Source organism: Trichosurus vulpecula, chromosome 5 (genome assembly GCF_011100635.1).
Source record: "Trichosurus vulpecula isolate mTriVul1 chromosome 5, mTriVul1.pri, whole genome shotgun sequence".
NCBI classification, from domain to species: Eukaryota; Metazoa; Chordata; class Mammalia; order Diprotodontia; family Phalangeridae; genus Trichosurus; species Trichosurus vulpecula.
Genome location: NC_050577.1, coordinates 24,575,635 through 24,603,360, shown reverse-complemented (window position 1 = coordinate 24,603,360; position 27,726 = coordinate 24,575,635). Strand labels below are relative to the sequence as shown.

At 40.8% G+C, this 27,726-nt stretch overlaps 1 protein-coding gene across 1 annotated transcript in view; it reads right to left on the bottom strand.

The window, feature by feature from the left end:
• GADL1 (glutamate decarboxylase like 1) overlaps positions 1-27,726 on the bottom strand; it is a 169,135-nt gene that overhangs the window by 133,027 nt on the left and 8,382 nt on the right. Inside the window, exons 3-8 of the mRNA XM_036760996.1 lie at positions 26,105-26,195; positions 23,706-23,812; positions 20,802-20,917; positions 7,706-7,785; positions 7,536-7,590; positions 2,395-2,511 (exon numbers count right to left, since the gene is read on the bottom strand). Of these exons, the coding sequence (XP_036616891.1) occupies positions 2,395-2,511; positions 7,536-7,590; positions 7,706-7,785; positions 20,802-20,917; positions 23,706-23,812; positions 26,105-26,195 (566 nt within the window). The remainder of the gene's footprint in view (positions 1-2,394; positions 2,512-7,535; positions 7,591-7,705; positions 7,786-20,801; positions 20,918-23,705; positions 23,813-26,104; positions 26,196-27,726) is intronic.

Sequence of the window (27,726 nt, the reverse complement as noted above, 5' to 3'; positions counted from 1 at the left end):
TGAAAAACTGGAGAGATGGTCACTTCCATAATCAGACAAAGTCTGCTAGTGTCTCCTCCCCAAAACGAGCTTGTATTCATTTTATCCACATTTTGTATAAGAGAGGCAGAAAGCTGACACCAGAGTGAGGAAAATATGGGTTTGAGTCCCACTTTTGACACATAGTAGCTGGGTGGCCTTGGGCAAGTCACATACTTAAACATACAGTGTCCTCAGTCTACATTCTAAGACTATAAATTGAAGAACAGGTATTGATATGCATTGGTAGAGGGAGGTTTCTCATTGGGAGTTCCTTCTGCTATTGAAATCACAAGAAAAAACCTGAATAGCTTTATTGTTGTTGTCGTTAAGCTGTTTTTCAGTCATGTCTGTCCATCTCTTCATAACCTAATTTGGGGTTTTCTTGGCAAAGATAATGAAGTGGTTTGCCATTTCTTTCTCCAGCTTATTTTACAGATGAGGAAACTGAGGGAAACAGGGTAACGTGACTTGCCCAGGGTCACATAGCTAATAAGCATCTGAGGCCAGATTTGAACTCATGAAGATGAGTCTTCCTGATTCCAGGCTTGGCGCTCTATCCACTGCAAGCACCACCTAGCATAGAATAGCTTGTATGTCCTTATATGTGAACATGTTGTGTCCTCTAATAGAACATAAGTGCCTTGAGGGCAGACATCATTTCATTTTTGTCTTTATATCTCACAAACGTACCTGGAACATTGAAGGATGGTAATACATGTTTGTTCATTGATTGTGATATAAAAATCAATTCAACAAGAATTTCCTAAGTGTTTACAGTGTGCCAGGTGTTATGTCAGCGGAGAAAGAAAAGGAGTAGGAAGAGGAGAAAGAAGTGAAGGAGGCAAGAAGGAGCAAATGGGATTTTAATTTTGCTCAGTTCAAGGTCATAAGAAAAACAGTTCTACCAACTCCAAAGTTAAGTTTATTTTATTGTTCTCCAAAGAAGCTTCTTTCAAACATCCAACCTCTCTTCTTAAAGACATTAGAGATTTTTACTAATTCTTCAGAATTTCATCTCTCTCTAAGCCCTAAGAACCTCTAAGATCATCCCTGATTTACAAATGCCTGTAGTCACTCTTTTTCATAAAATCTATACAATCCATATTTGATATTCTTTTGATGAGAGTGGAACAAATAGGAATTACTCAAGGGGCTTTTTCGGTTTTATTGTGTTTTTGTTCCTGCAGATACAGAAATCCTCCCTTCATGTTATTGCTATGAAAGTAATGCACTCTTATACTTGTGAGTCTATAAAATCAATGAAAATTGAATTTTTAAATGAATATACATAAATACACCTACATGAAGAATCCCATTTAAAATGGGATGCCCAAATGATCTTCCTGAAATGCCAGCAGAGACACGCTAACAGAACCCCTGACATCTGCCTACTGCTATGCTATTGGCCCCAATACAAAATATAGACTGTTTCCTTTGGAATGAAAGTTTTAATATGTCTAAACATGCTCTCAGTGTCATCATACAGTTAATTTTATACTTAAAAAAGATCAAAAGTATTCCAAACTACAAAAACTCCGTGTTTGTTCATGCTCATTGAACTTTCAACCAGAAAATCGAAATATATTGGCCATCCTCCTACCTGCAAATAGGATCTAAGTCACTCACTTAGAGGAAAGTTCACTAAGGAAACACCTAATAATGTTAAGTATTCCCTTTCCTCATGTAGAATCAAACCAATTAACCTTCCATCTTTATGTAAATTACTCAATGGCTACTCCTAACTAAATGAATTTAGCTTTTCACCCTTTGCTTTATAGACTTTTCAGAATTTTTTTATTAAGAAGAAAAATTATTTCTAAGCAATTCTAGGACACTTTCAAAAAATCAATAGAAAAGCCACAGGACTATAAAGAAAATTAATTATTCCTCTCAAATAATTATCCTTGTTAGAGCCAGAGGAAAAGGTCTTTAATTAAAGTATGTAATTATTTTGCCTTTCCAGGATATTGGAATAATCGTATTTTAGGGTATATTTTACAGAGAGGGAAACAAAAGCCTTGAGAGATGAACTGACCTAGTCATGCTAGGAGAAATTGGACTGGAATACGGGTCTTAACTTTTTTTCTCTGCTACTCCATACGGCTTTCCCATTTTCACATTTGGAGAATGGGGTAGGTGGTCATAGTGGGACTTAGAGCTTAGAAGATTAAAAAAAGACGTGCCTAGCAAGTCAGGGAGACTTCTTTGTACTCTGAAATAATTTACATACCTATTTTCCAATTATTTAAAATACACACAGATGTTAATGTAACTGAAAGTTTACTCATCTGTCTTACATAAGATGAAAACACAGTTCTGGCAAAGCAAAGAATTGAGAGTTAAATATATATGTGTATGTGTAAGCAAACTTACATCTACATGGAGCCAAAGGCCATATCTGGAGCAGATATCTGCTATTTCATCAAGAGGGTCAAATGCCCCCAACACAGTTGTCCCAGAGGTAGCACTGACGAGAAACGGGGCGGCTCCCTGCGAACAAGTCACAAAAAAAGAAAACCTATAAGTACATCAATGCCACTATCACACACATTCTGTAGGGATGACACAGTATTGAGTGGTCACATAGTCTTAATGGTCAGAAAGAAAATGGGCCCAGCAGAGTGTGTTTATTTCTTTGGAACATCTTCTTGAGACATCCACCTCCCTCCCAACCCTCTCCATCTGATGATATCTAAACCAGGACTTTAAATCCCAACTGCCAGGTCATTCATCCAGGAATTCTTACCTAATCCCTTCCATTGGTGCTAACCTCTTCTTCCCTCTCTCATCTACTGATTTAATTCAATTCAATACACTTGAAACACCTTCTACATGCCAGGTTAGAAACAGTTTGATTTGTCTTTAATAGCTGCTTTTAGAGCCCAAAAGATCTGGGTTCAAGTTCTGTTTTTGACACATACTGCATGTGTGATTCTGGTCAAGTCACTTAACTTTGTTATGCCTCTCTCTAAGGCAATAAGTTGAATGGTGACTAAACAGTAGTGGTAGAGGGTATGTATGTCTTCACTCAGATCTCACTATAGCAATGAAATCACAGGTTAAAAAAATACAAAGCCCTGTACTAAACACCAAAGCTACAAGAATCGATGTTTTTGGATTATTTGGCTTAAATGAGCTTACATTCTACTGTTTTCCTCCCCTAGAGTCATGATTTAATTAGTGTAGAAAACTCCCCATTTAAGGAAATTCTCTGTACCGATGTACATAAATAAGTAAAGGTTCAGGAATTTATGATGTAATGGTTAGTCAGCTTCAGAATCAGGACTATGTGTTCAGGCTTTGACTTGGACAAATAATGGTAATATCACCCCAAGTAAGTTAAACTCTATTTACCCCATATGACTTTGTACTTTAGCGATTTATGTATATGCTTTATCCTCCCATTAGACTGTAAAATTCACGTGGGTAGGGACTGTGTCTTATCTAAAATCCATATCTCATCTAGCACCCGAGACAATGTTCTTCACCCAGCTGGCACATAATAAGTGTTGATTAATTAAAATGTTCAATTTAGAGACAATAATTGCTTGGAATTTTTTCAAAATCTGGCTTTTCCATCTCCAAGTGGCATCTTGTCATTAGTTATACTTAAGGGGATAACAATTAGTAATCTGGCCTCTCCTAACAATGAGTCATCCTTTTGAGTTCTTTTCTTCCTATTTTACTGTTTCCTTTGCATATTTTCTCTCCATCAAGTCAAGAAACTAAGTTTTCAAACCAAATGGGAGGCAAATATTGGGTTCCCTACTCCTTACTGTGGAATGGATCTGAACCCCCACCATGCTTCCTTATTTATCTCCTTAAAACTGATGAAGACCTTAGCAGGAAAACAGTGCCTGGGGTTTTGCTCATCCTTAGGTAGACCTTTTGTGACATTATCTGGACATGAAGTATGTATCTCCTTCTTCTGGAATCCACCAAAATGGCAGCCAATCATCAAATGGCCTGGGAAACTTTCAACAGATTCCCTCGTCACACAAGAAGGACATGACAGGAAGCCCTCAGAAAGATAACAGTAGAATAGGAAGCTATTCCAAAAGGACACTAATATGCAAGCTAGAGAAAGGAGAATGGAAAAGAAAGGAAGGCAGTTCAAGGAGAATATAGAACCGAGGAAAATAAAGTTTCAGAGGCAGTACCTAGGTGATGCAGTGAATAGAGTACTGGGTCTAGTGTCAGGAAGTTATCTTTATTGTTCAGTCATTTCAGTCGTGACTGACTCTTTATGACCCCATTTGGGGTTTTCTTGGCAAAGATACTGGAGTGCTTTGCCATATCCTTCTCAAACTTATTTTACAGATGAGTCAACAGAGGCAAACAAGGTTAAGTGATTTGCCCAGGGTCACACAGCTAATACATGTCTGAGGCCATATTTGAACTCAGGTCTTCCTGACTCCAGCCCTGGCACTCTATTCACTGTGCCACCTAGCAGAATAGTTTTACATGGAATAAAGCAAAGAACAGAGCACCTCATTTAGACCACTTCTGAATCATGTCTCTGGATTTGTCAAACAAATTCTAAGAGTAACATGAAAACATGAACGGCAGGTAACACATACCTGCTAAAGAAAACATGTGGTAGAAAAGGATTCCTGACAGCTGTGTGACACAGCTGTGACAAGTGGAATCAATCAATTGATAATTATTCAGCAGAGAAATGAGCCTGTCGATGGTGGAATCCCTGGGGAGATACAGGCTTGGAGAATTCCTTCCCTCCATCCTCTAGACGTTGCCAAAAGATTCCGTCTTTCTCATTTGCAGTGACAACAAAAGGTCTTATAAAGAGGCTAGCCATGGAAAGCCAACTGGATTCACACTCATTTTAGAAAAGCTAGAAAAAGGCTGACCTGCCTAAAATGGCAAATTTTTTCAAAGTCAGAAAGAGTTTTAAATGGCCTCTCTCTGGGCTTCATCATGATGAGGAGACAATACTTGTTTTGTTTTCCCCATCACCTGATTAATGTATGATTCCTCTCTCCTTGGAATCTTGGGCTCACCCTGATCCCCAGGAAAGTTGCTGCCTTGGCTTGGCTCGGGTGCTACCTATTCTGCATGGCCTTTCTTGATCCCTCAAGTTGGTAGTGCCATGTCCCCATCACAATTCATACATACACATGTATATATGTTATATATATATATGTATATATATATACACATACATATATATGAAATTTACTTACATGTATCATTTTCTCTGACAACATTTATTTAGGCAAGGATTAGCCTGCTTTTAAATTTGTATTCCCAGCAATTAGCATAATGCCTAGAACATAGCAGGCACATGCTTACAAATGAATGAATGATGATTGCACATATATAAACTATATTGATTGCTTACTGTCTCAGGGATGAGGAAAGGGAAGGAGGGAGCAGTAGAATTTGGAACTCAAAACTTTAAGTTTAAAAAATTGTTCTAACATGTAATTTGGGGAAAATATTACTTAAAAAAAACCAAATGAATGAATGATTTGCTTAAACCGCCAAACTCAGACCAACTGGAAGAATTAGGAAGTGAACCTTTCAAATCTAGATCGAAGGTATGGGGTATACCACGGAAGCCTCTTCTCTGCACCTGGAAAGACAGGAGCCAAAGGCTGAGAAGGAAGTGCTTCTGCCTAAAGTCAAAGGGTCCCAGTAAAAGAACTACTCAGAGCAAGCTATCACGAGAGGGATGCTTAGAAAGGAAAGGCAAAAGGCAAAACAGAAGCACATGTCCCCACTCTCCACTGCACTTAAAACACAGTCTAGCCATTTGTTTTGTTCAATGTTGTCGAACTCGGTAAAAACAAAAACAAAAAATGTTCCCCTCCCCCATCTACTCACATTTTCTGGCCTGGTCAGCTCTTGGATGACATGAGTGAACCTTCATTAAAAGGAATCATGGAGATGGAGCTGGACTTGAAGTGAGGAGAGGGTAGATTGGAAGCCTGCCTCACTTATAGCAATGTGACCCTAGGCAAGTTGACTAACTACTCAGAACCTCAGTTTTCCCATCTGTAAAATGGGGAAAATAGGCACATTTACCTCAAAAGGTTTCTGAGACTCAAGTGAAATAATCTACATAAGATGCTTTGCATTAGTATAATGGCAGCTGTTAAGACTTCTATTTATTTTGAAGAATCCTCCATGGAAGAAGAGCCCTAGCAAAGGCTGTGATTCACACAGTAACGCCCGCCTCCCAAATGGAAAACTAGCATTTCACTCAAGATGAAAAGAACTTTTGATATTTCGAGGTGGGGGGGGCAGTGGGCATCATCAGGAGACTTTCAAATCCACTTGTCAATTGAGTTTTAAAAATAAACGTAACATAAATGAAGATCAGAGGATGTATTTCTACAGCCCAAAGATGAAATAAAGATAAGGAGACTATTTTGTTGTTCATGTAAATTTAAAAAAAAATTCTATGCATTCAAATCAAACAGATTTTGTCAAAATGGGTCCCGGTAACACAGGATTTTCTTAAAAACACAGCTTATTAGAATAGGTAAGGAAGGACCCAGTCTCTGTTAGACCTTACAATCCAGGGTGAGCTAGTAGACTGTTCTGCCCACTAAGGACACTGGCACTCTGATTTTTTTTTCTGCTGTCCCACCTAACTTTTGCTGGTGTCCTTCATGCCTACCTGTTGGTAAGTCATCTGAGAGTGACTCTGCAGCTCCATTGGCAGGGGGTTGGGGGCAGAAAGGAAGCAGGATGCCTGCCTTTATGCTGCGGAAAGTCCTGCAGGTAGCTCTTGGTCCAGACTGGTGCTCAGCAGGGAGAGAGATGGCTGGTATGGGTGACTAGGGTCACACCCATAAGTCAGGTCTAGGGCCACCTTGGCTGATGGTTGCCCAGGCAAGGGCTTCACTGCTCAAACATGGGAAAGGCAAACTTTACCAAGTTGAAAAGGGGACCCTGTGGAAAGGGTTAGGATCCTAGACCTACATCCCATCCTTGGATGACAGATAATTAATGGTATTTGGTTAAGGGCCCTGCTTGGGGAAACTAGTGCAGCTGGTGAGGCAGGGGGGTTGGTTAAATGAGCTAAATTCCTTTTAAAAACAGCACAGGGATGGGGGTGTGTTTGGTTTGGTTTTAGGCGGCAGGACTCTTGAAGGCAGGAGAGGTAGAGCACAGAGTGGGCTTTTGTAGGGCAGCAATACTTGTCCTCATGGCTTAGCACTAGGCACTGTCAATGTTTTATTTTTTTTTAATTGCCACAGCTGGAACATCTGGACAGCTCCACAGAATATGGAGAGCCAGCCTGCTACACCTGTAAACAGAACATCTGGATGTGAGCATCCCTATTTTAATTTTCACACTCTGCCCTCTTTCTCTGGCCAGGAGAGGTGACCTGTGCATTCATCCATGCTGATATCCTCTGACACTCTCCTGTTTTTTCTCTCTCATACACTCCACCCACAATCATCAATAGGCACACACATACTCACTTTCTCTCTCTCTCTCTCTCTCTCTCTCTCTCTCTCTCTCTCTCTCTCTCTCTCTCTCACCTCTTTCCTGGCTCGTTGGACTTGTTTCTCCAGTTCCTCAGGTATCATCTTACCTCTAAGGGACACAGATTTCAGATTTTCAGTTATTGTTTAACTAGATCATCCCCATCACTAGTGCCTTTCAGAGGCACAAATTCCTTCCCTCCCTCCTATGAATACTGTCCCAATACCTTGAATCCATCTCCACAAAGTAAATATTTTGTGTACCAATCCCAAGGAAAGATGCTGCCTTCTTCATAGAGTAATGGCTCTAAAATAGGGGGAAAAGAAGAGACAAATGGGAAAATGAGTCAGCAAATCAGGAAAATAACACCATGTTGATTCCTTAACAAGATTCATGCTGTGATTCTTGAACCCCATTTTCTTACTCCCTGAACAAAGAAAAGGGAACATTTTCCTTAGGATGCTTATATTTAGCACTGACCCTCGAGAAAAGAACCTGCATATGCAGCTTCCTCAAATGTTCTAATGGAGCTGCTGCTTAGTCCAGTGGAAAGGGTGCTGGGCTGTGAGTTAGAGAATATGGGTTCAAGCCCTAGTTCTACCGCTTGGTGTCTGGGCAACCTTTGGGAAGTCACTTCTTCTCAGGGGCTTCTGTTTCCTCATCTCAAAAAGGAAACGATAGGACTAGGTGGTCTCTAAGGTCCATTCCAGCTCTAAATCTAAAGTCTCAAGGCTCTACGGCTTGGGGTTCAATCAGTCAATCATTAAAGCATTGATTCGGATGGCTAGGGGGTGCAGTGGATAAAGTGCTGGATTTGGGGTCTGGAAGACCTGAGATTGAATTCTATCTAAGGCACTTGCCTGCTGAGTCACTTAACCTTTCTCAGCCTGTTTCCTCATCTGTAGGATGGGGACAGTAATAGCACCCACCTCACAGAGTTTTTGTAAAAAAGAAAATAAGACATTGTATGTAAAGCACTTTGCGAGCCTTCGAGAAGTATAAAAATTCTAGCTACTATTATTTTAAAGAAATTTTATTTTTTTAGTTAAGAAGCATTTGTTTTCTCTCCCTCCCATGATTCCCCCGTGCCACCTTTACTGAAAAAAAGAGAAAAACCAAACTCTTATAACAATTCCACAGAGTCAAGCAAAACAAATTCCTTTGCTGGCCAAGTCCAAAGATGTGGGTCTCATTTTGTGAAGTGGGTCTGTCACCTCTCTGTCAGGAGGTGAGTAACAGCCTTCATCATCAGTCCTCTGGAATCACGGTGCTAGCTAATATTATTCATAATAGCTACTATTAATACTGACTAATATTGACAATAAATAAGCTCCTGTTGCCTAGCACATACTGAATTAAGCACTTGGGATGCAAAAACCATATCTGCCCTACATTCTAAGGGGGAGATAATATGCAAATATATAGTTATATGTAAGATATAGACACTTAGATGTAACCAACCAACCAACAGGCAGGTTGCATAGACAAAACAGAAAAACTAACTCAAAGTAGCTATAGAGAAGAGACCAGCAAATGAGAGAGGATCAGCTCTGCTCTGTCTGACCCAAAGAACTTTGGGCAAATAATTTCATTTCTTTCAGCATCCATTTCCTCATTAATATTGTTGCTGTTCAATCATATCAGTCATGTCCAACTCCCTGTGACCCATTTGGGGTTTTCTTGGCAAAGATGCTGAAGTGGTTTGCCATTTCCTTCTCTAGGTCATGAATGTAGTTCAAGTTAACAATCATTTATTAAGCACCTACTATATACTGCATACTATGCTAAGTGCTGGGGATACAAAAGAAAAAAATAATAGTCCTTGCCTTTAAGAAGCTCATGTTCTACTGGAAAATGAATAGGAGTGAATAAAATAAAATTAATAACATCTAAAATGAGAGGGGGACTAGATCATCTTTAAAGAGTCTTCTGATTCAAAATTCCAAGCACCTATGGGCACCCGTGGCCATTGTTTTCTAAGCAACAATAACGAACATATCCATAAGTAAGGAGTGTGTTCATGCCTGCTCTGCTCAGCTTCATGTATTTCCTTGACTGTGCTGATTTTTTTTTCGTTTTGTCAAGGGTCTTTCTTTTTTCTTCTGGCATTTTCTTATTTCCTTTTGCAAAAACAAATGTAGAAATAACACCATTGGGGAGGATGAAGCCATCCTACATATGTTGGTAAGCTGCCTTTATTTCCTCTTGTTACAAGAACAGCAGAATGCCCATTGACAAACAATCAGGTCCGAAGAAAAGTAATTAAGCTGCTGCAACATCGACCTGTATCAATGCGTGGTCAGAGGCACAGCCAGCTTGGGGGAGCTGCTGCCCACCCAAGGTTTGGAACCTCAACTAATAGCTATTGATTTCAGAGTGATAAATACTCGCCCACACCCCAGAATCTGTCTATTAGGCTCTCAGAAAAATCTTGTGGGGCCACTGTGAAATGTTAGCCCACTCCAGACCCAGGAACTAGAAAGCCCACAGAATACCTAAAGTGGCAATCAGAATGCCAATGTCGGCAGAAACAGGGGCTGAGCATCTGTACCCAAGGACGGAATAGACAGCAATGTTGGCGCTAACTGTGTGGGGACAGATAAAAGTCGGAAAGAGCAGAGCTAAAGCAGTTCAGAGAAACAGAGAAGAAACCCTGTTAATCCTAGGGGATGGGGAGAAGAAACACCTTGTTAATGTTTCAGACGTGCTGAGTTTGTATGCATAGGAACACACACACACACACACACACACACACACACACGCTCACACTCACACACACAGAGGCTGGAGTTCAGAGAAAACAAATGCATTTAATGACAGAAGAATCTCTCCTACCACCAGCAGAAAGGAAAAGGAAAAACTTGTCCCAGTTCTCTCCCCAACCCCGCCCCTCCCCCCACCGCCCCGATAGTTTTCTTTTAGGAGACATGCAAAGACCGTCTGCAGACTTTCATTCTCACTTTATAAAGATAGAAGAATCTAGAAGAAAGAAGGCGGTGAACTGAGGGCTTGCCAATTTGAATTCCATCACAGCCCCCACTGACTCAGCAGCCTTGGGTCACCCTGCCCCTGTCTTCACTTCCTCATTTGTAATAATCTTACATGGGAAGATAACATTTTTCCTAATGGAGTCACATTCATGAGCTCATCTGATCCTTGAAACACCTCTGTAAGACAGCATGGGGGAGTGAAATGAGCAATGGAATTAAGAGTTGGAAGCCTGGGGTCCAAAATCTGGTCATGCTCTTGCTTTATGGGGCATGAGCTAGTTATCTGGCCTCTCAGGTATCAGTTTTGTTATGAGTGAAATCAGGAGGTCAGACTACAACAGGTCTCCTCCAGCTCAAGAGCAACAAATCAACCATCATAGCTGCCCTGTACCAAGCATCACGTTAAGTATCGAGGATACAACAAAAAAGAAAAAAAAACAAAGAATGGTCATTGCCTCCAAGTTGACATGCCAGTGGGGAGCAACATGTACGTATGTGCGTGTGTGTATAAACACGTAGGTGAACGAACATAAACACAGACACACAGTCTTTGCTTGAAGATCTCCACTGTAAAGAACTAAATCAATATTTATTACCTAGGTATTTTGAGATCCAAACCCTAGAACATTTCAGAAGAATGCCAAGTACCTTTTATACAGAGTTCTACCAATTTTGTTCTACCCAGAACACAGCATACAGTTCTGGGCATTCCATTTTAGGACACACAGAGACAAGAAAGGGGCATCCTTTCCTCCCAAACCATGACTTCCACTGCTAGAGCCTTCTCTCCAATAACTACCTTGTATTTCTTTTATATTTTTCTCTGTATAAATATACATGCATATTTCATGTATACTCGCACATATCTGTATAGAGGTATGTCTTGATATAATCGAAAGCATATATTCATACATATGTACACATATATGTGTATATATACATGTACATTTATACATATGTGTGTGCATGTGGGGAGAGAGGGAGAGAGAGAGAGAGAGAGAGAGAGAGAGAGAGAGAGAGAGAGAGAGAGAGAAAGGAGAGAGTTTCTTAATAGAGCATAAGCTCCTTGAAGGTAGAAGTTTTCCTATTTTTATGTTTGCATCCCCAATATCTAGCACAGCTAGTTCTAGATAGCTCATGGTATGGGTTTAACAAGTGCTTGTTGATTAAGTGATTGATGTCCTGCAGATAGCAGCTGCGATGATGGGGCAAGGGAACCCACTACCTCTAGCAACACCTCAGTTCTATTTTGGTCCAACTCTTTGTGTTAGGAAGTTTTTCCCACCATCAAGCCTATATTTTTCCCTTTGTCACTCCTTCCCATGACTTCAGGTCTGCCTCAGGACACATTTAATCTCTCTTTCGTATAACAGCACTTCAAATGCTTGAAGGTGGCCATCTTGTTTCCCCCATGCCCCAATCTTTTCTGGCCCTCCTTTGGGAGGGATCTAGCTTAGAAGTCACCATGGTGTCATCGAAAGGGCATTCAATTGTCAACAAGGGATAGTCTCTGTTAAATGTTTAACGTTGATTCCACTTCCAAAAATCAGCCATCCAGTCTTCACTTGAGGACCCCTAGTGAGGGGGAACCCTCCCAGGGCAGCCCATTCTATATATTGAGGTAGCCCTAATAGTAATACATTGCTTTAAAATTTTTTTTAAAACAGTTCTTCCTTACATCAAACCTACATCTTCCTCTTTGGAATTCTTCTCCATTGGTTTCTATTTCTGCCCTGTGGGGCCAGAATTCTCTTCCACATGTCAGCCCTCAAATCTTCTATTGGCTGTATGTCCTCAGGGCTTTCAATCAATCCTCACCCTTTCTCCAGTCCTTTTACTCCCTTCTGGCATGCGCATCCTATTTATGTATTTTCTAAAGATATGGGGCCTGACCAGGGTAGAATTAACACACTTCTGTTCATGAAATCTTGGTGACCACCCAACGCTAAGCAAGCTTTGGATCGTGACTAATCTGGGGAGGTGATATTGCTTTAAACAGTTTTACTAAATTATGAAATCTGAATAATCCTTAGGTCACTGTCAATAGCTTAATGGAATCTCCAAGTATGTGTACACAGCTGACACGGCTTTAGTAAATGCTTTAATGATGGATTGATTCAACCCCAGGTCACAGGACCTTAAGAGCTTAGATTTAGAGCTAGAAAGGACCTCAGAGATCTCCTAGTTCTACCCTTTCATTTTTATAGATGAGGAAACTGAGTCCCTGAGAAGTAGTTACTTGCCAAAGGTTACACAGATACTAAGTCAATGAATGAAGCCAACATTATCCATTAGACCAGGCAGTGCTATACAGAGAGGAGGGAGGTAGCTGTCTGAGAAGTCACCATGGTGTCATGGAAACAGCCTTCAACTGGCAACCAAGAGCTGTCGATTCTGCTATTGTCCAGCTATCTTTACCTCAGGAAAGTTACTTCCCTATCTGTACCTCAGTTTCCTCATCTTTAAAATGATGGGGGATGGGGGTGAGCTTGAATGAATTTGGATACAATGCAAGTAGCATTTATTTAGCACTTACTACATGTAAGGAACCAGACATATAAAGACAAAATCAAACAGTGCATACTTACCAGGAGTTGCCATTCTAAGTGGGCAATGGGATAGGAGCCACATCTTTACATTTAAATAAATATCAAAGCATTGCTTATATAACACTACATCTCTTATTTCTATGCCTTTGAACTGGCTGTTCCCCATGCCTAGAATGCTCTTCCCCAACCTCTACCACTGAAAACCTCTAGCTGCCTTCAAGACTTAACTCTAATGACAGTTTCTCCATGAAACTTCCTGTCAGCTCCCTCCTACCCCCCAGGTACCAGTGCCTTATACCCCAAATTGCCTCATTTCCATTTTGTGCCTATTTAGAAATGGGCATGTTGTCTCCTCTGGCAAGATTGGAAACTCATTGGGGCAAGGACTGTTAAGCAGTTATCTTTGTGTCCTTGGCACCTCCTAGTGCATACAGCTGGTGATTTTAACTGAAAAGTTTCTCTTGTCTTGTGTATGATTATGATCCCACAAAGCCTCAGGTTGCCCTGTAATAACAGAGTCTGAATGTTGCCCCAGTTCACCGTGGAAAATAGTAATCTGGGCCAATGAGCCGCAGCCCACACTCCAGGGGCCTAGAAGATAACAGGGGAAGTTGAACACCCATCTCTCAGAAGGCTGACATTGACTGAACAGTCTCGCTCATGTCCTTCCTTTCTTTGCTGCCTGGTCCTCATGGGATTCAGCAATTGTTGGGCCCCATCACTGACAGTCAAGTGTGAGTATAGGTGGTCAGGTGGGGACCAACTGTAACACTGATAAGGATGAGTAAACCAATGTCAATTTTATAGCCTGAATTCATTTTGTTGTGGAAGAAAGTGCAACAGAGTTTCAACTCAAGTGGGATGACTGGAGGGATTGTACCTCAAGGCAGTCTTTCTCTGGCCCTGTGTCGATTCCACCCCCCTCCTCAGACCAAAGGCACCATTCTCAGGGTCCCGTTGCTATGCTATCATCTCCCCCTTCCACTTTCTTGGAGATGGGAAGGATCAGGGGTTAGGGGTCATAGCCAATGCCACAAGGTCCTAGGACAGACTCTCTGGGAGACAGACAGATGCATTATCTGGCATGACTATATCTCACTATGACAGATCATCCCCTGTACCTTACATCATGCTGCTGTATCTAGGGATTCCCTTTCTTACAAAAGACCTATCACAGGCAATGTCAGAGTACATGACTAAGGTGACTACCCAAGTAAGTTTTCCATAATCTGGCCTTGCTTGACTCCTCCCTTGAGGAGTCCTCATAAAATGTAAGGCACAGTGGCATGAGGTCTCTCACAGTTCTGCACATGCCGTGGGACTCCATTCCTTCTCCCCCAAACTCTATAAAAATTTCCCTGGTTTACTAGAATGCCTAATTATGGCTCTAAATGAGAAAATAAACATACTAAAAATAATACTGAAATAACCAATTTTAAAGCTGTTCTCTCAAAATGATTTCTTGAGAAAACTAGGCCTATGACCTCTCTCTGTTTTCTATCTCTCTCCCGCTGGCAAGGTGGACAGAGCCTGGCTTCTGCCTTCCTTTGCATATAGGCCTTCTCTTGAGATACAAAAGCCATTTAGCCAACATTTCACAATGGCATGGTGATCCAATTTCCTTTTACTCTATTGAAACTTCCTAGCACCACCTTTCACCCTGAGCTTTCCCAGACATCTCCTTTATTCTCTCTTTCAATGGAGGTGTCTTTCTCTTTTCCAGAGTTATATTTCTAGGAGAGCTTAGGCAAGGTATAAATACAATGAAGAATAGGGAAGGAAATTGAAATAAATGAGCAATTAACATATGTTAGGATAGCTTTCTCAGGTTTGATCACACCTGTCCAAATTATGGAACAGAGATTCTTAGCCTTTTTAGCAGACTAGTGAGGCCAAATGACCCTTTTTCAGAAGAATGTTTGTTGACTACATTCCTAATTAAAGGAAACACTAAATTTCAGTTGAGGTCAGCAAAAATAAAGGTGCATTTTCCCCCATCCAAGCACAAGAGCACCCTGAAATCTATCCATAGATACCTTGGGGGTCTAAGGACCTTCAGTTAAGAATTCCTGCCTTAAAAATGTTGCTAGTTCATTTTGATTCTGCTATTTCCCCTGTCCATCAAAAACATTTGGGGGAAGGGAACATGGTTATTAGAAAGGGGAAGGACTCTGAGATGGAATATACTGGAAGAAAGAGCATCTTCCTACAAACATCCAAAACTTCCCTTCATATATCCTTTGGAAACAACTCACATCTCCTAAACATCATTGTCTTGTCACTGAAGGAAGACCCCCTGGAGAAGAAGGCCTTGTTTCTATTGAAAACCAATTTCAGAATCCCAGACCAAGTAGTCTAGTCAGTTCCTCTAAGCTCTTATCTGTTCTTCCTCACATGGCATGGAATGAACCAAAAGCAAAGGTCAGAACCTCCTCAGGAGATCAAGCCAAGGGAGGATAGGAAGGCTGGTTTCTATTGGAAATCTCCTACTGAGCACCTTGCCCTTTTCCAAAGGAAAGTAGCTTTTAGTTATAAAAGAAAATAGCCAAGAGAAATGAGAAAGTGGACTTTAGAATGAGTTCAGGTAACTATCTCACTCGTGTACCGTAATGCCAATGTGACACTCATAGCAGCTGCTATGAATACACATAGGCATTTCCAGGGTTGGTTCTCAAAATACAAAAAACTCTCTTCCTCTAAGACAAAACCAAAATATTTATTCAGATACTGGAAAGCAAAACTTAGCATGGTAACAAAAAATGTTTGTATACATCACCAATCCAGGGAGAATGACATCTTAGGCATTCTTTAAGTTTCCCTAGACAAGTTCTTACCTCCACACCTTTCTCTCTCCATCAGCTTCTCTCTCCACCCACACCTCTTTCTCCAAGCAATACAATATATACTGTTTCCAATCAAAGACTCTTTACTAGATTGGCTTAGTGCTGAGAAGCTTGGAAGTCAGCACTTAATTGGAAAAGTATGGAAATCCCTGTGGCCCAGAGCCTAATTGGCTCTTTTTCAGGGCTCCATGTGAGGATTATTAATGGGAGGGAAGATCTTATACCCCATTAACCTTACATGTACTTGACAATGGTCTAGAGCTACGGTATGTAGGAGATGACCTTCAGAATAGGGGCTTGGTCAGGGAAGAGAAATAAAGAGAGGAAAGAAGAAATTCCATAGAAAGAGTGGAAGGGAATTTTAAGAAGCCAGTCCCCCTTCTTCTAGCAAAGCCCAGGAAAAACTGAGCCCTCTTAGTATCACAGAATAGAGAGTTAGAAGATTATCTTCCAAGGGTTATCAGAATATTATGGGGGAGTGAGTCTTGTTTTAATATAATTTGTTTCCTTTGCAATACTATATATTTAAAATATTATTTTGAGAAGGGGTCCATAGGCTTCATCAAACTACCAAAAAGGAGTTCATAAATGTAGTGGTAATCAGGGCGGGGCTTTTTGCTGTTCTTCTCTTGAATGCCTTTAATGATTCTGGCCTTTGAATGGGGCTGGTAAAGTGGGATCTTGTCTTGGAATGTTTCTCAGCATTAAGACAATCAGGAGTCACTGACTTATATAGATGTGATACTGGGGATGGGGAACTTTCACACACCCAGCCTGGGTGAGGTCAGAGTGCTCAGGGCTCTGACCAGGACATGATTGAGGGAAGCTTGGTGTTTGACTTGTGGGGCTCACTCATGGAGGGAGTGTTGAGACTCTGGGCAAGCCATTGTAACTGCCCCCTGGCTTTGATGACCCAGACAGACATTGGTATTTCTCTGGTAACCATGAATTGTGATTTGAATCAGACAAGGTCTGTCTGTTGATGTTTGTAATTTCTGTTTGTATGTGCCTTGAAGTTCAGGGGGCTGATCTTTTCCCCCAGAACTATGTTTAATTAAACTGAGATTGTTAACCCCTTATAGTTGCTTTCCTTAGATAAGCAGATCAAAGCACCTGTGCTGGCAGCCCTCTGTGTGCTGATATTATTTGTCTTACACCCCTACAGTAGCTGCTAGCAGGATTGTTGTTACAATGAGACATAAAAAGCTAAGAACCCTTGATTTAGCTCCACCCTTTCATTTCTACAGATGAGGAAACTGAGGACTGGGGAAGATTAGTAGTTTCTCTAAGGTCACCCAGAGAAGTAAAGAGAAAAGGAAGAATTTGAACCCAGGTCTTTCTATTATAATGGCCCTAGAAGCCCATGTCACCAGTGAGCATCTTCTCTTCCTCTAAGCTGCTCCATCCAGATAGATCAACCAATCTAGTTCCTGGCAATAGTTAGGTACCAGCCCCTAGGTCATTGTCCTTCCTTTCTCAAGAACTCAGGCCTTGGCTCACAGTCTTCCTCTCTACTTCAACCCCTGCCCTTATACTTAGGCACTTCAATATGCACATTGGTATCATGTCAAGAAATGCAACATGGCACTAGTGTGAGTGAGACCTGGATTCAAATCTCTCTTCAGATACTGACAAGTTATTTAACCTCTCTTGGCCTCAGTTTCTCATTTGAAAAATGAATGGGTTGTAATAGATGTCCTCTAAGGCTCCTTCCAGTTTTAAATCAATGGCCCTGTGAGCCTATGATCAAATAGCCTGGATTCCCAGTTTACCAAGTTCCTCAATTCCAATGACTTTCACCTTCACTCTACTTCAGCCACACACAGGGATGGTCATTCTTTGATCTTGACATCACCCATAAATGCTCCACTTCCAGGATCAGGAATTCTGAAATTCCTCTAAACGTAACTTCTCTATGCTTCTATTGCTCCTCTGAGTTTCACTCCTCCAAAGCTTATTTATTCATCTTTATTATTGTGACCTCCATTTCCATCATTCCTCAGCCTTCTTCAAGAGCACCACCCCTGCTCTGGCTTCACTTCCCTCCCCTCTCCAACTTGACTCCATAATTAACCAGTTCAGTTATACGCAGCCCGTTACGTTCAAATCTCTTACCCCCTTATCTAATCACCACTTACGTTTGGCCAAACTTCAACTTTCAGTTACCCCTTTGTCCACCTTTTCTGCTTTTACTCATGTGCTACTCCATCATGTTGGAAGAAGCCACAAAACCATACTGACTTGGTCCAGTATAAATTTATCTTATTTTATTTTACTTAGGCCTTCACTGTGGCAAGGCAATCCTCCCTAATTGAGTTTCACTGTGTCCTGTACACCCACAGTGACTGTTCCAAATCTATTCTTCCCTCCTCGGCACCTCCAAACCATTTTCTCCTTCTTTCCCTCCAGCAGAAGATCTTACTTACTTACTAAACAAAGACCATTTACCATCAACTTGTTCTTTACAGCTATTCTTTATCTAAAAAAATCCTTCTCTCTCATTCTCTCATCCTTCCCTATGTCTTATGAAGAGATAGTCCTTTTCTTTGCCATGGCCAACCCCTCTACTTGTGCCCTTGATCTTGTCCCCTCCTATTTTCCCTGGCAACTTTCCCCTCCATTCATTACCTCCCCTCTCTAATTTTTAGTTTCTTCTGAGTGGCTGGCTCCTTCCCTTTTGCATATAAATGTTGCCCAAGTCATCATCATCTTTAAAACAATCTCTCATTTGACTCTACTGTCTCTTCAGGCTACCATTTTATAGCTTTCCTCTATTTCATAGTCAAATTCCAAGGAAATGTCTGTCTAAACTCATTACTTCTAGTTCTTCTCCTCTTATTTGCATCTCATCACCTTGCAATCTGGTTTCTAGCACTACTCAGTTGGAACTATTTTCTCCAAAGTTCAAGTGGAACATTTATGGGTGATGTCAAGATCAAGGGGGTGACCATCCCTTGGACGTGGCTAAGGCTGAATGAAGGTGAAGATCATGAGAGTTGAGGAATTTGATTAAGAGTGATCTTGTAATTGAAAAATCTGCTAGCCTCTTCTTAGTCTTGATCCTTTTTGAACTCTCTGTAGCATATGATACTGTTGGCCACCCCCTCTTCCTAGGTACTCTCTATTTCCTGGGTTCTCATGGTGTAGTATACTCCCTTCTTATTTTCTTCCTACCTACCTGGCCACCTGTTTTCAGTCCTTTTTGTTAGATCACTATCCATACCCTGCTTCCTAAGTGTGGTCAACGCCAGGGTTCTGACCTGGGCCCTCTTTTCTTTCAGGAATCAATCAGTTCCCCAGACTTCAACCATCATCTCTATACAGTTGTCTCCTGGATTTACAGCATATATTCAGCCCTAATCTTCTTCCAAAGTTCTGAGTCTCATCTCCAAGTGTCTATTGGACATTTCCATGCTATATCCTCTAGTCATCTTGAATTCAACATGTGAAAAATAGAATTCATTATCTTTCTCCTCAAGCCCTCCCCTCTTCCTAGCTTCTCTGTTGCTGTTGAAGGCATCATTATCCTTCCAGTCTTTCAAGTTCACACATTACAAGCTATCTTTGACTCTTCATTCACAATCACCTCTACATCTATTCAGTTTCCAAGTCTTGTCACTTCTATTTCCATACCATCTCTCTTGTGTCCATTCTCTTCTCTCCACCCACAGAGCCACCATCTTAGTCTAGACCTTCACCATCTCTTGCTTGTCATTGTAACAGATTCTTAATTTGTCTCTCTGCCCATAGTATCTTTCTTCTCCAATCCATCCTTCACATAGCTGCCAAATTGGTATTCTAAAAGCACAAGTCTGACCATGCCATTAGTTTTCTCAGGAGACTCCAGGGGTTCCCTCTTGCTTCTAGGATGACAGTGTGCTCTCTTTGACAATTAAAGTCCTTCATAATCAGGCTTCAGTTCACTCTTTTGGGCTTAATGCATAGTTCTCTCCTGGATACACACAATGTGACAATCAGATTGGTCTATTTGCTGTTTCTATACAACATTTCATTTCCCACCTCCACACTTTTACAGACTGTCTCCTAGCCCTGGAATGCGCTCCTTCCTCAACTCTATTGCATAGAACCCCTATCTTCCTTCAAGACTCAGCTCAAGTTTCACTTCTTATTCCCTTATTAGCTATAAACATGCCTTCCCATGAAGAAATTACCCTGTATTTACCTTTTTAAAGCATTTTGATTTACCTAACTGTGTTTCTATTGTTCTTTCCCAATAGAATGTAAGTTTATTGGGGGCAAGCTCTCTTTTGGGTTTGTCTTTTCATCTCCATTGCCTAGCATACAGTAAATATGTAATAAATGCTTGTTGAGTGGATGAATGAATGTAAGTCCTCCATAATAATTGGATTATTTTCCTTCCAATTCTGTGCAGAAGGGCTTAGGCTCAAAATCGGAGCTGTCCACATGAGAGTCAAAGGTGCTACCGTTTGCATTTGGCACAGAGTCTATTAACCCCCAGGGGAACCTAGGAATATGAGCAGCACAGCCTGGATGTGTCATGGCAAATCCTAGCCTCAGTCATCTGAAATCCCATTAATCAGATGCTGAAGGAAGACTCTGCCCAGAGAGAAAATGTGCTGTCTTTTAAATTAAATTTTCCCTTTTCTTGAAAGAGAATTTTACAGCCTAGAACACTTCAAATAAAGGTGATGCACAGTGTGTGCGTGTGTGCATGTATGTGTGTGTGTGGTGCCCATGCACATGTATGGTCTTTGGGGATTTTCTGAGTCTGCTATTAAAGTTCTTTCTATACCCCATGTTGATAAAAATAGTGATCTTTATCACAGCCCATTATTTTGGTCATCAGTTATTAATACACAGCTACAATAAGTCATACAGTAATAGCCCTGAGATTCAACCAGCGCTACTGAACCATAGCTTTTTAGAAAATAGTCTTGGCCCTGGGGCAATTACTTTACCTCTGCTGATGTGAAAAGGACTAGTCTGGGCAGCCCGGAGAGTCCCTTCTCCTTAATCTCAGGACAGTATTTGTATCGAGCCAAATTCATGGCATACATATTGGACACAGAGCCACCTGTTAAAATAAAGTGAAAAGGCATCTTTGAAGGTATCTTTCCTGACATCCAGCTCTTCTTAGCTACAGTTTCCTTGGAAATAATTCCATGAATAAGCAGTTAAGAGGACTGTGGCCTGGGTCCCAATTGACCTTGCCTGGGACCTGGGCTCCCTAGTGGCTACAAATTTTCCACTTAATTACCATTTTAATGGCCAACAACAGAGGTACCCAGGCCTTTGCTTCCTCACCCCAGAGTTCTCCTGACCTATGAAGAGTGTCCTTTGTATGGTTCTAACTAATTTCTTTTTTCAAATGTTTAACTTTTTGCAATTACTTATAATTTTTTTAACATTTGTTTTTCAAAATCTCAAATTCCAAATTCTCTCCCTCTCTCCCTCTTCTTCCCCATCATTGACAAGGCAAACAATTTGATATAGGTTACAGATGTGAAGTAATGCAAAATGTATTTCCATATTAGTCATGTTGTGAAAGAAAACACAGGCCCAAAAAAATAAAGATGCTTCAATCTGCCTTCAGACTCCATCAGTTCTTTCTCTGGAGACTGACAGCCATTTTTTTTATCATGAGTACTTTAGAACTGTCTTAGATAATTTTATGGCTGAGACCATCTAAGTTATTTGCAATTGATCATCCTTACAATACTGTGGTTGCTGTGCACCATGTTCTCCTGGTTTTGCTCATTTCACTTTGCATCAGTTCATGAAGTCTTTCCAGGTTTTTCTGAAACCATCTTGCTCATCATTTCTTATAGCACAATAGTGTTCCATTACAACCATATACCACAACTTGTTCAGCCAATTTCCAAATGACGAACATCCCCTCAATTTCCAATTCTTTGCCATCACAAAAAAGAACTGCTATAAATATTTTTGAACAAACAGGTTCTTTTCCATTCTGAGGAGATCTCTTTTGGAAACAGATTTAGTAGTATTTATTGCTGGATCAAAGGTATGTATATATGGTTTTATAGCCCCTTTAGGCATAGTTCCAAATTTTCTCTCTAGAATGGTTGGACCAGTTCACAATTCTATCAACGATGTATTAGTGTCCAAATTTTCCCACGTCTCCTCCAACATCTGTTATTTTCCTTTTCTTGTCATACTAGTTAATCTGATAGGTATGACGTGGTACCTCAGAGTTATTTTAATTTGTATTTCCCTAATCAATAGTGATTTAAAGAATTTTTTTATATGGCTATAGATAGCTCTAATGCCTTTATCTGAAAACTGCCTTTTTATATTTTCTGAGCATTTATCAGTTGGAGAATGATTTGTATTCTTATAAATTTGACTCAGTTCTCTGCATATGTGAGGAATGGTGCGTTTATCAGACAAACTTGCTACAAAATTTCCCCCTAGTTTTCTGTTTTCTTTCCAATCTTGGTTGTATTGGCTTTGTGCAAAAAAATTAAACTAACATGATCAAAATTATCCATTTTCCATCCTGTAATGCTCTCTATCTCTTGTTTGGCCAGAAATTTTTTCCTTATCTAGCCCATTTCCAAACAGGCTCATTTCTACCCAGCATACGTGAACTTAGTGAATGGATGTGACAGCTACCTGTCTCCCTTCCATTGTATTCACGTACACATACGTGCATATGTATATGCAGTATAAATTCATAATATAAATATCTACTTTACAAAAAAAAACTCAGGACTTGTGATTTTATGGATAGAGAGAACTCTTGGTGAGAAACTTTCCTCTAACAATACAGCAACCATTAGTCTCAGAGAATTACCTGGGCCCCTCAGAGTGTAAAGGATTTATAAGAGTCAAGCAGCCAGTACATTTCTGAGATAGGATTAGAACCCAGTTCTTCCTGACTCCAGGATTCAATCTCTATCCACTACACACACACACACACACACACAGACAACACACACACAGACAACAACCACATAGAAGAAAGGCCTTGTGGCATTGTGTATAGAGGGTTGTTTTGGGAGTTGGGAAGGCCTGGTTTTGAGGCTTGCCTCTGACACACCCTAGCTGGGCAGCCTCAGGAGTCTCTCTAAGACTCTGAGTTGTACAGGGTTGGCCAATCCAGCAAGTGTGACACTTGGTTTGCCAATCGGGATGGAGGGAGCTTCCAGACAAGTGGTTTTGCAAACCACGGAAATCCTAGGCCCAGACCATTGATCTACACACACACTTACAAGGACACACGGACATGCAGCAAAGCAACTATTGTTTTACCAGCATAGAAAATTTCCCCTTTGCCAATCACCTTCCCTTCCCCCTCTCTCTTCAACCCCACTTATCAAATGATTGATCCGGAAGAGGGTGTGTCACTCCACTCCTCTACAGCTCTACTTTCCACCCCTGTAATTTTCCAAACTCAAATGCCTCTCCCTGGCCACCAGTCCCCTCTATGTGTTGTGTTCTTCAGTTAGAATGAACTCTTCAAGGGTGAAGAGTGTCTTTACTTTTGTATCTGTCTCCTCCGCACTTAGCACAGGACTTGGCACATTGCAAACACTTAATAAATATGTTTTCACTCATGCGTCCATTCATAGAAGAGTTGAAGATGAGACAGACAGGACCCCGGCTCTTGGGAAGACAGACCTGATTTCATTCTGTGGGGCTACATGCATGAAAGCACACACAGCTGTCAATTTCAAGAAAGCTACAAGATCCATCTTCGCCAAACAGCATCATTAACATTCAGCGTTTTGCATCAATGCCCAGTACACGAGATCTTGTTTTTAATATAAAAGATGGGAGTGACGTACTCTTAAAATGTCAGGAAAGAAAGGAAGAAGACAATAACTCTTCTTTCTTACCTGGGTTAAATATGCCATCTCCTTCTTTCCAGCCAATGAATTCAATCATCTTCTTCAGAACAGCTTCTTCCACTAACAGAAACACTGGTGACACCTCATAGGTATAACTAGACAGACATAAAAGAAGCTTCAATTCCAGAAGTACGGTCCAAATGTCCCTCTGTCTTCCCCAGCAACACATACACACGTCTGTAGGCAGTAGCTTCAGTTACTCAATCAAAAACCTGCAGTTACATGCCTGTTCTTTCAGTAGAAAAAGGCAGGCTTGGATTTACTGGTCCTGAGTTGGTGTGGTTCTCAGGAAATTTCCTCGCCACAGTATGAAAATATATGAGCAAAGAAGGCATTATTCACAGGTAGATAAATACTAGTGGCCAATGAGCCGAAGAAGGTTGAGTTATGGGTCCTTTGAGACAGAAGAGTAGAAATTAGGATTCTGTATTTAAAAGCTAGGAAGTCTTCTTCCATTTTGTTTTGTGCTCTCTTTTCAACCCAACCCCTACCTTGGATCTTTTGGCAGAGGAGGGAACAAGAAGAGAAGAACACTGAACCAATGCCTGTTTTGCTCTATATAGATAGACCTTGGAAGTTGGTGAAATGGTTAATTTTCCTATGCCAAGGTCTCTCCTCCAAGGGGCTATCAGTCCATTCACACCTGAGTGGTCAACCCTCATGAGTTCACCTTCCCCCAAAACAAAACAAAAACCAAATGTGCCACCTTGCTGGCTAACCTATGGTGGTGACAGTTCAGCTAAGCTGGCCCTCAGGTGACCTACGTACAGTATATCACTGGGCTCATTTCTAAAGCCTTAGCAGATTGTGAAAGGAGATGAAGGATCCCAGGCCTCAGAGGCCATCTAGGGAAACCCCCTTATTTTACAGATGAGGAAAACTAAGTCTCAGAAAAGTTACAGGATCAAGGACATAGAACTGGAGAGGACCCCTAAGACCATGTAGTCCAACTCTTTCATCTTACAAATGAGGAAACCAAGGCTCTATGAGGCCAATGAATTGCCCAATGTCATGCCGGCATGTCAGAGGTGGTATTTGAACCCTAAAATTATGGATGCAAATACAGATCTGGTAATATAAGTCAATAAATTAAATTAAAGCCTACTTAAAATATATCATCTCAGAGATAAAGAACAAAAGTATGTCACCAACTTTATATTATGGAAATTCTGACTACGACATATTCAGAAATAGTCATTCTGGCAGTGTACTGAGTACATTAACAATCACTGATGCCTATGAGAAAAATGAAAGTTCACCTCAGTTAGGGATTTCATTAGTGTGGATAGAGGTATATAAAAATTTGTCTAATGTGCGTGTCTGTATTGTAAGTGTCTTCTAGCTTTGTTTGGATTTTTTAGAAGAAATTGAAAGGCTCACTCTTTTATTTTTAGAGGTTTAGTGGTGGATGTATGAGATACAGCTTGCTATGGTTAGAGTCAGGAAGACCTAGGTTCACATTGCCTCTGATTCTTACTAGTCATGTGGCCCTGGACAAATCAACTAACTTCCCTGGGTTTCTGTTTCTCCATCTGCTGAATGGGTGTGAGGATATACAAAGCACCAACCTCACGGGGTTTTGTGGGGTTGCTAATGATACCACACATGTGAAGCGCTTGGCAAAATTTAAAGGAGTCTGTAAGTCCCAGCTACTATTATTGCTTGTATCCCCTTCTAAGCACAAACAGGGGAGAGCGGACAGTAGGAAATTCATCATAGTTTTCCCACACCCCTTCATGCAGAGGAGCACAGGGCTAAGACTTAAGAACCATTAAGAGCTTCCAATAAGGAAAACTTAGTCAGAACGTTCTTGTTGAGTTGTTTCAGTCATGTCCGACTCTTCAAGACTCCATTTGGGGTTTTTCTTGGCAAAGATAATGAAGTAGTTTGCCATTTCCTTCCCTAGCTCATTTTATAGGTGAGGAAACTGAGTCAAACAGGCTTGAGTGAATTGCCCAGGGACACAAAGCTGGTGAGTGTCAGAGGCCAGAATTGAACTGAGGAAGATGAGTTTTCCTGGTTCCCAGCCTAGCACTCTATCCATTGTACCACCTTAGCTGCCCAAGGCACAAAGACCACTGTTCAAGTCGTGGACTCAGTGGTCTCTAAGATCCCTTCCATCTCTAGAGCTATGACTTTATGAAGTTTCAGGTGAGTCATTGACCTGTATCTGGGGAGGAAGTTTCTATACCATGAGTTCCCTATCAATTAAATCATAGATCTGTGTCCCTCTTCACCCCTCTAAAATGAGTATGTGCAAGTCAGCAATTATGACTATTATTTAGGACAGAAATGGAACCACGACACAAGCATTTAGCAAACACTCCAAATATCTGAATGGAAAGAAATCCATTCTTGCCACAAAATTCCAGTAACACTTCACTTACACACTTGGGTTCAGAGCCTCTGTGATGAACCGAGCAACCAGGGAATAGTAATCAATTCCCGCATACAGCTGATTGAAGAATCTTGGGTGATCTGTTGATTCAAACACAAGTCATTCTTAATTCACACACACATGTGGAGAGGAAGAGAGAACTTTAAAGTCTTTTCTCATGGGCTTCTCCTGGAACAAGCAGATTGCCTCGAGGCAATCAGACGATTCAGTCAGGGAACCTTCAGCTTATCTCCTATTTCTGTTATGTTTGTTTTACTCCAGGAGAAACTTCCCCTTTGATTGTTGTCTGCCCATTTGTTAGAAGCTTTTCCTTTAACTGGTGAAACTTATTCTCAACATGGACCCTAGATTTTAATCTTATGAACAGACACCAAGAGTGTTGCCCTGCAGGGTTTTATGAGGGACAGGCAATGAGGAGTTGCTCACATATTCTACAAATTTTTGTTCATTAGAAAGGCAGGTTGGTAGAGTGCATTAATGACTGGTCTTGTAAATGCGTAAGACCTAGGTTCAAATCCTGCCTTGGATACATTCTAGCTTTTGTCCAGGAACAAGCCATGTCTTCCTTGAGCCAAAGCTTCCTTATCTGTTAGACAGGGAAACAATACCCACAGTAATTATCTCTCAAGGCTGTTGTAAGAATAAAATAAGGTAATTCACATGAAGATCATAGGTTTAGACCTGAAAGGAACTTTAGAGGCCATCCAGTCCAGCCACCTAATTTAGAGATGCAGAAACGGAGGCACAAAGAGGCTAAGTGACTTACCCAGGGTCACATAACTAGTAAGTATTGGAGACAAGATTTACACTCTGGAATTTGCAAAACCTGAAGTACTAAAAATCAGTTACCGTTATTATAATTCTTCATGAATCACTCCTAGCCATGTACAGATTCCATTAGTTGATTAGAGGAAGAATTTTTCCACATCTTATTTTAGTAGTCTATTTCTTTTTTATTGGGCACATGGTTCCAACGGTGTAAATTTTAATAGCGGGTCACTCACAGAAATGATTCCCGAGGATTAAAATTTAGGAATGGGACTGCTACTTTGTTCTTTGTCACTCTATGTTTGCATATGAAACAGAATGCTCAGCAAGCTGGTTTATTAATAATAAAGGTTAGTGGTAATATCGCTGGTATTACTGTTGTTGTTGTTATGTGTTATTCTGGGTAAATCCACCCTTACATTTTTCCAACTGGACTGCCATAACTGACAGTATCAATCAGTGAACATTTATTAAGTATCTATATGGCTGCTATACAAAAGTGAAAGCCATAGGTTCTTGTGGTGGTTGTTCATCATTCCGGAAGAGGACCAATGACATTATGAGTGGGATATCTTGATTTTCCGGTGAATTGGATTTAAGTGAGGCAAGGATACCTCATTCTCTCCTCCAGAATCATCGAAGTCCAGTGGCAAGACAAAGGTCAAGATGATTAAAACATATACATCTATTACTGAATTCAGTTAGGATTCAGATAACATTAGACACAAACTTTCTTGTGTGTGTGTGTGTGTGTGTGTGTGTGTGTGTGTGTGTGTGTATGGCAATCAAGGTTAAAAGACTTGCCCAGGGTCACACAGCTAGTAAGGGTCAAGTCTCTGAGGC